General features: G+C 43.3%; 1 protein-coding gene across 9 annotated transcripts in view; it reads left to right on the top strand.

Annotated features, from left to right (window-relative positions):
- Positions 1-3,390: 3,390 nt before the first annotated feature.
- Positions 3,391-11,072, top strand: part of PIAS2 (protein inhibitor of activated STAT 2) — a 33,192-nt gene continuing 25,510 nt past the window's right edge. For 6 of the 9 annotated variants that reach the window (XR_012832969.1, XR_012832970.1, XM_075739730.1 and 3 more), the window contains exon 1: positions 3,391-3,528. Coding sequence is in view for 4 of the 9 variants with exons in the window: in XM_075739730.1 (XP_075595845.1) it covers positions 3,505-3,528 (24 nt within the window). In the remaining 5 variants the exon portion in view is untranslated. Of the gene's footprint in view, positions 3,529-3,977; positions 4,381-6,149; positions 6,226-10,056; positions 10,204-11,072 lie in introns of those variants that run through there. The other 3 variants (XM_075739733.1, XM_075739734.1, XM_075739731.1) reach the window with 3 other exon arrangements.

The following is an 11,072-nucleotide window of genomic DNA, read 5'->3' as shown; positions in this document are numbered from 1 at the left end:
AAAGAATAAATTAGGTTTCTAATTTGCATTTTCTGCTACACATTAATATATCTACTAAGTTCGACATCGCTGCAGTTATATATAACTTCACTGTATGTCTTGACATAACAGAAGATTAATCCCATCTGAGATCTGTTTTGTCAATTAGCTGCATAGAAAATGCAGATACAAAGCACCCACATGAAAGATTTCTTTCCAATTAACAGCATTCAGCTAAGAACACCTTAGCTTGTAATCAGAACACACATTTTTATGGGCAGCAGAGCAATTAAGGGGGGCTGTGAACCTCCATGCCCTGACAGTTCTAGACCTAACACCAGAGGTGTGGGCACTGAGCACCACCCCATTCCATTTTTGCCATCCACTTTCTCCAGTGTTACATTAAAAGATAAATGGCTGTGGGATAGGAAAGACAATTGAGAAGGCTCAGGCTGGCTTATAAAGTTCTTTCCTTTAAACACAGCACACACACACAAAAATGTATCGTCAACTCAGTCATCCCACTGTTTGTAATATTCAGTTGTCTGTTAGCAGCTGGTTAAGCAGCACAGGAGGAGTTCATTGAGGTATAATGCTGATGAGTTTAATTGTTGCAATGCTGGGAGCAGCTGTAGGGTGGGTTTGTTTTGTTGCTTTGTTTTTAACTGTCTGCAGTGTGTTTTTGGAAAGCAGGGAGAGTTTAGATGATCAGATGTCCCGATTTCAGCAGATAACACAGCTGTGGGAAGAGTCAGTGCTCGTATGGACATGCTGTGTATAGTCCTAGAAAAATGACTAGTGATGGCTGAAGCCCAAATGTTTTTTTTCTGTTTGTTTTTTCCCCCTAACAAGCCTAACTCAATTTAGGGGGCAGGATACTTGGCACCTATCCTGTCCTACCCTAATTAGAACCAATTGGGAAAACCAGCAACTGCTGCAGTGATATCCTCTCAGATTGGAGTACGAGCTGGTTGCCTTGAAGAAGGACAGGTGGTTTGTTTCTCTGATGGCTACTGCTGGGCCTAGTTTTAAAGCCTGTATTGCAAAATCAGAAAGAACTCATGGAGAAAATGTGGGAAGTGCTGTAAGAGCTGTAGCAGGGGGTCATGAGAAAAGAAAGAGGAGAGGAAGGAAGAAGTTTCGGAAGTGGAGGTACAAGAAGCAGCAACAGCAGAAGTATCAGAAGCTGGAAGAATGTCTGACGCTTGAGGTAGGTTTCTTAAAAGTTTGGTGGAAAGAGAAATGTTGGAAATGTTGAAACTTTATAAGCTGCTAAGATGGTCTGGTATCTGGGGAGTTAAGTCAGGTGTTTGTGTGAGGTACTCGGACAAACCAGCAGGATACTGAAGAATTGGAGTAAAAGGGGAGACTGACTCTAGCTACTGAAAAAAAACCAGAAGAGAGGTATTTGAGAGAAGCCTTGGTGTGGAGGTAACATAATGGGAGAGGATAGACCTGTGCCCTATGTCTTTGTGGAGTAGGAACCTAGGGAAATTCTTGAGAACCAGAAGTATGGAGTACGTGCATTTTTTTCCCAAGGGTGTATGGTCCCAGTAATGAGTAGGAGAAAGGGAGGGAAAGCAGAGGGGGAAACAAAATATGATGAAGGGAAGAACTCTAAGGAACTCTTCAAGTGAAAAATGAGAATGAGTTTATTATCTTATGCATGTGAGGTGTTCAGAGGCTATAATCTCTTCACTCTTATCCCAGTGGATATTGGGGATGAGATGAATGGGAAGATGGAAAGATGTGGTTATGAAGTGAGAGGTGAGTATACATGAGAGAAAAAAAAAAAAAAAAAGCCTGGTTCTGGTGTGAGTTTGAATGTTGATGTATTTCCTGGTATATTTGAAAGAAGAAACATGTGAGGGTGTGTTGAAAGAAGAGAGGTGACTTTGGTCTGGCCTGTGCTGCTGTGTGCTTTAATGATCTAAGAGATCCTCACCTGCAGCTTGCACCATTAGCCTGGTATTGAATTGCAGGGAAAAAGAAACGTTTGATGGAGTTGGGAGTTTAACTTGCGCAGCGGTGTGGCAGGCAGCACGCTTTATTCAGCTGTGAATTCCTGGTTTTAACTAACAAAAGAGGTTTGAAATAAATAAAGTCCTTATGTTTAAATCTTCAAGGAAATGACTATTGTAAGACCAAGCACAGAACCAGCTTATGCAGAGAAGGACTATCTAGCTGTGGTTATGGTTAAAAACTTTAGCAGAACTAAGGGTTTATCTTGGACTAGCGGATAGCAAATAAAAAGGAAAGCCTACCTCAAAAGGCTGCTGCAAAATTACTGCTATTAATGTGAATTATTGAGTTCCTATGTGTCCAGATCTTGTAGCAATACTGAGCGATCACAGCCAGTGTGTACGGCAGGGATCGGTACCCTCTGTAAAAGCTCAGCTCTTTGTTCCCCAAACTGTCAGCCAGGATCCTTCCCAGCAGAGCTTGCTGCCGACGTGGCCCATTAAGAACTCCCTGTTTCGTGTACTCGGTTTGTTCTGAGATATCTTATGGTTGTTGTTACCACTCTGAATCCATCAATCATGCAAAAACTGCTGCCTTTTGCTTAATATGGGCAAATACATTTTGCAAACATTTTTTTTTCCCAATGTCTCTCTTCAACTTCTTGTTTGAGTTGGTTTGGCTGCTGGCCTGTTTGTTGGCTCTGTTTTACCTTTTTTTACTGCAATAAATCAGTTGTTTAACGGCCTGGTTGCAAATGAAACAGAATATTGTGACTAGGTAATTATTGTGACTTTGTAATGATCTCTGGCTGCTTTTGAAAATAGTATTCTCAGCTGCACCTCTATGTTTATTTTTCTGTAAATGTCTCAACACTTCCCTTACAGCGGGAAACCCATTATCCCATTTTGAAGCTTACTGCCAGTGACATTTTCGCTTCATTTTTTATTAATAAAATGTGTCACATCATCATTCTAACACAAATGATGGGAATGTTTTTGATGAGATGGATAAAACTAAGAAAGCTATCAAGTCACAGCGCAAGTCCAACCTTTTCATTTAATACACTTCAGTTCCAAGACTATTACTGGCTGTTCTTCCTTTTCTGTGAATATAGTAATTCTGTTTAACCGCAGACTATGTCCGCCGCGGTGCTCGTGTGCAGCCCCGAGGGGTGCTCCCTCCTCACGCCCATGTCCCCGGAGCGCTTGGCTTCCATACCGGGCCTGGGGCTGCTGCCGGAGCCTCCTCCCTACCGCCCCGCGGGTGTGGGCCTGCTAGGGACCCCGGGGGTCGCGGAGGGGCCGCGTTGGGTGAGAGGCAGAGCAGGCCGGTACCGGCGGGTCGGTGCGTGCAGCCGCCGGCCGCTCTTTCCCCTCAGGAGTTCCCTCAGGCAGGGCCGCCCCGCCGGGCGGAGAGGCGGCCCCGGGAGGCGGTGCGGAGCTCCCCCCCCCCCCCCGCAGCCGCCCTCCCCCGTCACGTGCCAGGGCGCGCACAGGGTGCACGATGGTGGCGGCGGGGCCCGGCGACGGCGGCGGCGGCGGCAGCAGCAGCAGCGGGTAGAAAATGGCGGATTTCGAGGAGCTGCGGGTGAGGAGGGAGAGAGGCGGCGGCGGCGGGGAGACGCGGGCCAAAATGTCGCCCGGCCGTTCCCGCGGCAGGGGGGAGCCCTCGCCCACCACCCCCTCTCCCGGCTTTTTTCTCACGGGGAGCCCCCGCCGCAGCTCTCGGCGCTTGCCGGGGAAGCGCGGAAGGGGGGCGGGCGGCGAGCCGTCAGCGCCTGTCGCTGAGGCGGCATGCCGGAAATCACCGGGGCCCCGCGGCCGCCTGCGCCTTCCCCGGGTAGGAAGCGGGGCCGCCCTGAAACGCGGTCGGGGGGGCGGCGGGAGCCGGCTGCGCTGCTGGCTCTGCCCTGGGGCGAAGCCTCCCTGTCACTTCCCGGCGGTGTGTGTGTGTGCGCCAGCTTTCCATCTCCGCCGTGCGAGTCGTGCTGGCGGTGGGGTTCTCCCTCCTCTCCCCACATCATAAAAAGCCGTGCGGCCCGACCGGGAGAGAAGCCGGGCCCCGGCCCGGTGCCGGAGGCTCGATGGCGCCTGGCGGGGCTCCGCGCCCTCGGGAGGGCCCGGCGCACTGATGCCCTTCCTGCGAGCTGAAGGGAGAATGCCGAGTAATTGCTGATTTTTGGAAAATGCTAATAATAATTGAATATTTTTTGAAAGTCATTAACCAGTCTCTAATCGGGAAAACTGCCTGTGAAGCGTGAAATCCTGTATATCTTTTCAGACCCGTTTTATCTTCACTTGAACGCCCTTTATATTGCACTTGTGGACTTTGCGTAACAGATTTTTCAGCGTGTATGGGGTGGCCTTTCATATTTTGAGGAAGGCACGCAAAGAACCGACTACATCGTTTCTGGTTTTCCTTGTGGTTGTTGAACAATCTGTGAGTATCTTTGTTCGGAAGGAGAACGTTGTCCTTCTGCAGCATCCACACCTGCAGAAGTGCCGCGGCAGGAATACTACGTGCACGCTGAACTCCCTCCACCCCGACCCAGACTTTCCTGAAGAAGGAATGAAAGTCAGTTAAATAGGAACCACTGTGAGTTAGGCTTTAGTGTAGAGAAAGGTCTGATGGCTGAACTGGCTATAGTCTGACCAACAGTGGGAAATATGCTGCAATTGCCAGAGAATTTCCTACACTAAGGCTTCTTCCAGCGCTAACACCGCTTGGGTTGAAGTGGCTGTAGTGTAGCTGAGGAGCTTGGTTATAAAAATCTCATAGAAAGAACTGAGTTTCTTTATTTGAGGACAGCAGTGCTCTATCTCAGTCTTAGGTTTAAGAAGCGTTGGCTTATTTTTTTCCCTAAGTAAAATGCTTCTTTCTTTTTTTTAACTTGTTTGTGCTTACGTATTTTCTTTTTTAGTGTCCTGACTGATTTTCAGTCCTCTTTCCAAGGTCTCTCAAAGGGTGTAGCTATGTAGGTGGCTAAATCCCCAGTGTAGATGTTATAGCAGAGATAACTCTTCTTTGTGTAGTTCCTCTTCTCCAGGCTTGAGCTGGAGCTGTGATATGCATTTTCCAAAGCACTATAATCGCTTACCTAGATATGCATAAGTATTGATAGAGTCTGGGAATTGGGTACTTAAATACCATTGAAATTATATATGCACCCAAGTTGCTTGCCAAATGTAACATAGAAGGTGTGGAGGGAAAAGGGAACTGGGTTTCAGACCAACTACAGGACTGTTCTTTTGTCACTCAAAAGAATAGGTAAAGGTAGTTCTAAAAAAAAATTAGTCTGAAGAAGTGTCTTTTGGTGTTCCTGTTCATCTTATTTGTAAACGGGAGTGCCTGTGAAATTAATCTGTTAGCCTGGAGCTTCTCTAGAGTTTCAACATCCAGCTGATGATAACTCATGGTCCATTTTGGGAGATCTCTAGATATTTTTTGGGAAGACAATATAGTATACAGTCTCATCTCTTGAAGGCCTTGACTGCTGGGGTTTTTTGGGGGGTATACTTTTGAATAATTTCTGCTTGAGTACCAGGTACTTGGTTTGCAGGTTTAAGTTTTTTCAGACAACCAATTCTTCTTTGGCCAAAGAAGAGAGACTCCCCTTTTGCCCAATAGGTTTTGTGAATTGACCTTTAGGAGAGATCTTAAACTGTTGCTTTGTGGATTAACATACGGGACATTTTTATGCCAGTATTGTTTGCTGCTCTCTTGTTGATTGCAATTTCCTGTAGTGTGTGGTCTCTACCTGCCTTACAAAAGGCCACTAGGGCAATTTGGAGAGTTGAATTTATTTTAGTAAATAAATTAAGGACTGACTAAAGGCAGAGTTCTCTCTTAAATTCTGTTTTTGAGAGAAATGTGCAGGGGCAGCATTTTTCTATTCTCAGGGCAAAGGATGACTTTAATATTTGTTAGTACCATCCCTGCCATCCTCTGGCTCTTCAGTGTAAAAGTTCTGGGGAGCTATGACCAAAAGGTTGTAACTGAGAGTCTGTAGTGACAGGAAACAGACTCAAAGGAACCTGCTGTTACATCATGCCTTTTGGTAATCTTCAGTTTTGTTAAAGGATTCGGAAGTAGCTGTAGCCACAGTCACTACTTTTTTTAAGATACTGGTGAAAATGTCCAGTGTGCTTATCCTTCCAGACCTTCACATTAACTCTTAATTAATTAGTAGTATTTATTGAATTCTGGAGGTTACCAGTTTCTGGAATGTTAGGGAGTTGCTGAGAAGATGTGGTGAACACAACTGTATCCGTCTTGTATTTTGAGGTACGGTTTCCAGACCTGTTGTTCACAGATGTGTTCTTAAATGTGGCTCATGCCTTTATCTATAACCCTCACCCACGAGCAGCCTGCTGAATGTCGAAGGGATTACACAGGCATAGATGGACGGGGAACGGAAGTCAGCAGTCAGGTGTAGAGGCCAGAGATGACATGTGAATGCATTTTTGAACAGAATTGGCCCAGGAGTGGGGAACTGCAGCTCCTTCTGAGAACCATCTGTGAGAAAACAATTCCAGCTCCCAACGAATTCTGAACTCACCGAGATTTGGCTTGAAGCTATGGTTTGCATACCAGTAAAACACTGCAGATAAGAGGATCAGTTATATATTATTACTTAGAGAGAGCAAACATCTTGACTCCCCTAAGTTTCTGCTGGCATCATGGCTCTAATTTGGAAACAAATAATACAGAGCGCACGCTATCATTGAAACATTGCAGATCGCTAGTTTAGAAGATGGCAGCTTCAGTCTCATAGTTTGTGTGTTTAATAGGGTTTTGAAGTAAAGTGTTAGTTTCATCTGTGGGGAAAAAAGCTCTTTATAGGCAAATGAATATGCCTGTGCCAAAACTAATTTGTGTGATACTAGTGATCAGTTTCATGGCTGTTGTGGGGGAAAAAAAATCATTTTGGTGAGAAGAGATAGAAATGTACTCATATGCCCTGTGTGTGCACTGGGAGATTGCATGAAATTTACTGGGAAAATCAGGGTTTATAAATGCGGAAAGTAAGTCCCACTTGTAATTTTTGCTCTTGCACACCCAGTACTGAAATCAGACCATTCAAATATGAAGAGCAATATCGTTCAGATACCACATTAAAATACAGAAATGGAAGACTCATTCCTGTGTGCATTGGGTCTCTCATTCTTACCAGACTTGGTGTCTTTCCACTCTTCTTGCTTTGTTTTTCCAGTCGTAATGGACAGCGTTTTCCTGTTTACAAGGTGAAGCAGTGCTAAGTGCTAAATTCTTAGCCGAGAAGAAAACACCGAGAGCTGTTTTCACGTGTTCTATTCAAGCTCATTGCCAGCACCATGTTGTCCTCTGTTTTATTTTAGCTGTGATAATAACACTATATTGTATATGCTGACCAGGTTGGGGGTTTGATGTAGAAATCAAATTGTGCGTGTTGATCTGGCGTAAGCTTAAAGTGATGGCCAGAACAGATTTTGAGAAGTTTCTGTTGGTGATGTAGTGATCTTTAGGTTGCAGTTAACACTGAGTACATTAATCATAGAATCATAGAACGGTTTGGGTTGGAAGGGACCACAAACATCATCTAGTTCCAACCCCCCTGCTGCAGGCAGGGACACCCTCCGCTAGACCACATTGCCCAAAGCCTCGTTAAATAAAATAATCTCTGATAAAATACTGTTAATAACCTCTGATAATATACTGTTATCTTGTATCTGTATGCAATTTCCCTGTTCTTCCTAGATGCATAGTCACTTTTTCAGACCAGTGAGACTTACTGTAGTACCTTAAGTTTGTTGTATCTAGAATAATTAACAATTAATGATTGTGATGAGGGAGAGGAAGGAAATAATGCAGTTTATGGTACTTAAAAAATCAGGCCCCAATGAAATGTGTCAAGCTTTGAGTGTCTTATATGAAATGAACGCAAGTATTTGATGTGGGATTTTCACTGTTAAGTGCATGCTACTTTGAAGACTAATGCCTAAATTAGATGTCAGACTAGCGTTAGTCCAAAGAAGAGTCTTCATAACACTGAGGACTCCATGGTCATGCTGTTTGCACCAAATGTCGTGTTTTTCAGGGCTGCTCATACTGTGCTGTACTACTTAGACAGACTCAACTAGTGACATCTTCATTCTTTCCCAGGACTCGAAGGGTTTTTTATCTATAGTTATATCTGTTTCCAGCATACATTTATATTTGTATTTAGTGTCAGCATAGAAGTCTTCAACTATCCAAGGCACAAATTGCTCTTTCTTACAGTATGGCATACTTCTAGCCCCCTGTATATCAGCACGTATCCAAATTTATTGCAAAAGTTGTCACAAATGTGCTTCCCTGCTATGAACGTCCGGAAAAGGGCTTAAAGTCAGGAGTGAGTATTTGTGGGGTTGGTCCTTGGTGCATCGCTTCCCTATATAACCTTCAGAAAATATGCGGAAGCCAGTGGGGCTGAAGCGGGGCTCTTAGGTGGAGGTTGACTAGGACATTAGAGTTGACTCGGATTGCTTCTGCAGTGTAGGATTCACTGTCTGAGCAGTTACAGTTGCCCTAGGAGCTACAGTCTTTGGTGCTTACTGTAGACATATGTCAAGAATTTAACGGGTGATCTTGGTTACCTTTTCATCTAAGTGTGGTCACTGTTAAAATTGCAAGTAGCTTTGGCAGGGGGAGTGTGGAGAATCACGTACCTCTTGTTTGAGGGAGATGTTTGATCCCTTACTTTGCTCTGAAACATGCCTGCCCTTAATTTTAGTGGCATGTCAGCATTTCCTGGACTCCTTAACAGCATCATCCCTGTGCAATGAATGCCATGCCAGGTACACCTACGGCTTAATGCTTTAGAACAATATTTCTGCTTATGAATCATGGTTGCTGTAGTTTAACAATAAGAAACAAAAAAACCCCTGTGAAACTTCTTATGACCTTGAAGTATCATTTTCAGGGGGAAAAAATGTTTCTGGAATGTAAAAGTACTTGAATTATCCAGTCTAATTTCCTTCCTTAAAGTTCTGTCAAACTATTCTTTGTGTTCATGGAGAAGCATTAAAGATAAAATGGCTTTGGTCTTCTGTATTAAAAAAGCTTTTTATTGGGCTGTGCAGCTGTAAAGAACTTCTCTTAAGAGAAAATTGATGGCATTTACATGACACAACTTGAATGTCTAATCTTAATTCAGTGATGTGAAAAGCATGTTAATAGGTAGGCTGCAGTGTTCTGCAATATTGCTGGAACCCCAAAAGAAAATAGCTTGGTAGGGTTTCTTGTAAGTAGTATCTGTCGTGCACCGTGATTATAAATGCTCCTAAGCATATATTATGCCCTCATAAAACTTTGTTGATTATAATGAGTGTCCATTTTGATGTATCTGTGAATGGAGTAATAAGCTAAAATGTGTAGATCAGACTAGCTGTGTTTTCATGCATGTGGTTGTTGTTGTCTTAAAGGGAATGTAGAATCAGCTTTAGGAGGAAAATGTTGCAAAAGCCATTGTTTAATTACTTCCAGTAAAACTCAATTTGCAAGACTTCTTTCAAAAGCATATGTAAAATTTTTGCATTGATGGACAAAACTATGTATTTTTTTATACTCCTAAGCATTTTTAATGGAGGTGTCAATTTAAAATCTTGCTGACTATGGTATTGAAGCCAGCCTGTGTCTTCTAATAAAATGAAATCCATCTTGTAACAAAATGCTAGTTTGTGGAATTTCCACATAAAACGTTAGCTGATTGACTGCACACTTCACCTTGATTAACTTGCAGGAATGTACAGAAGGAAGGGTAATAGACAGTATTTTGCGATATGTGCTGTTTCCTTGATCTTAATGAAAAGGATTATTTTATTCATTTGCATTCTGATTATGGAATCAAGAATCACCCTTACTGCCTGCATCTGAAATAAAGGAGCTGACGTTGCTACCAAGCTTATGCAACTATCTCTGGAAGCACGCAACATGAAGTTCTTGGTAAATTCTTGAATATCATTGTTATCTTTTACAATTAATGCAATTTCTTTTATGTGGCACGGCTATAAAGCTGTTACAGTACTTCAAGCTCTTTTTTATGAATACCAAAACACTTTATATTCTTCACCCTGCTTGACTGTGAGACTAAGGAAACATAGCAAGGAAAGGACGGGCAGAAACTAACCCCCTCCAACAGCTTGCAAAGTGCTCCATCTCTTTTCTTGTATCGTTTTGCTGTTGAGAGAAGTTACTGGAATGAAATTAAGGTGACATCTTCTGTTAGTCTCTTCAGAAGTTAAGGTGAGCTACTCAGCACCTCATGTGATGCTGCTTTCAGTGGTAATTGCATCCATGGTGCATTTGTAGACGGGGTGTTGGGGGAATACCAGTTTGAAGACTGCTGGATTAGCTTCCTGATAACAACTTGATAGAAACATCACCATACCCAAACTGGCTGCCTGGAAATGTTGAAATTCAGTATCTGAAATAGGATACCCTCATCCCCTCAAATGCGAGGAAAGGATGTGCCTCATGGTTAGTATTTTGAATGGTTGTTTTGATATGCACGAATAATGTGGCCTTTGAAAAGGCAGGTCCTGGCTGCTTGCTCCTGCTGTCTTGTAATGGCACAAGTTCAGTTTTCACCTGACTCTATTCCCTGATCTGTCTTACTGTAAAAAAAACTTTCTCAACATTAAGGGGAGAATAGGGAGCAAGCGGCTAGGGGCACAGGAGGAGTTCGGTCTTTTTGGTGACTGACAGCATGGTTGTAGCATAGTTGTGTTAAATCTTCAACTGTGTTAGAAGACATGGGCATAAACTCTGTAACTGTGTAGTAGGGATTAGGGAACATTGCATTTTGAGTTGTATCCCTTTTGAAATGAATGCCCAAAGCTTTAAATATATATGAATATATTGGATTACTATTTAAGAGTCAACAATGCACTTTTGAACTGTTATTTTTAAAAATATCTTTTATGATCCCAGATGTGTGCTACTTCATACCTTCTGTTAGGGCCTCCATCTGCCAGTCCTTGAGTCTGGAGTTGATATGGTACAGCATAAAGTCAGATGTTCTTCTATCTTTAAAACTTAACCTCTGGGTTACGGTGGAAGAGTCCCACAGAAATAGGAAGGAAATTGCTTAGAATAATTCTGGGCAGTTTTAT

Source organism: Balearica regulorum, chromosome Z, assembly GCF_011004875.1.
Source record: "Balearica regulorum gibbericeps isolate bBalReg1 chromosome Z, bBalReg1.pri, whole genome shotgun sequence".
In the NCBI taxonomy this organism is placed as follows: domain Eukaryota; kingdom Metazoa; phylum Chordata; class Aves; order Gruiformes; family Gruidae; genus Balearica; species Balearica regulorum.
The sequence above is the reverse complement of the archived record's forward strand: the minus strand, read 5'-3'. Positions and strand labels throughout refer to the sequence as shown.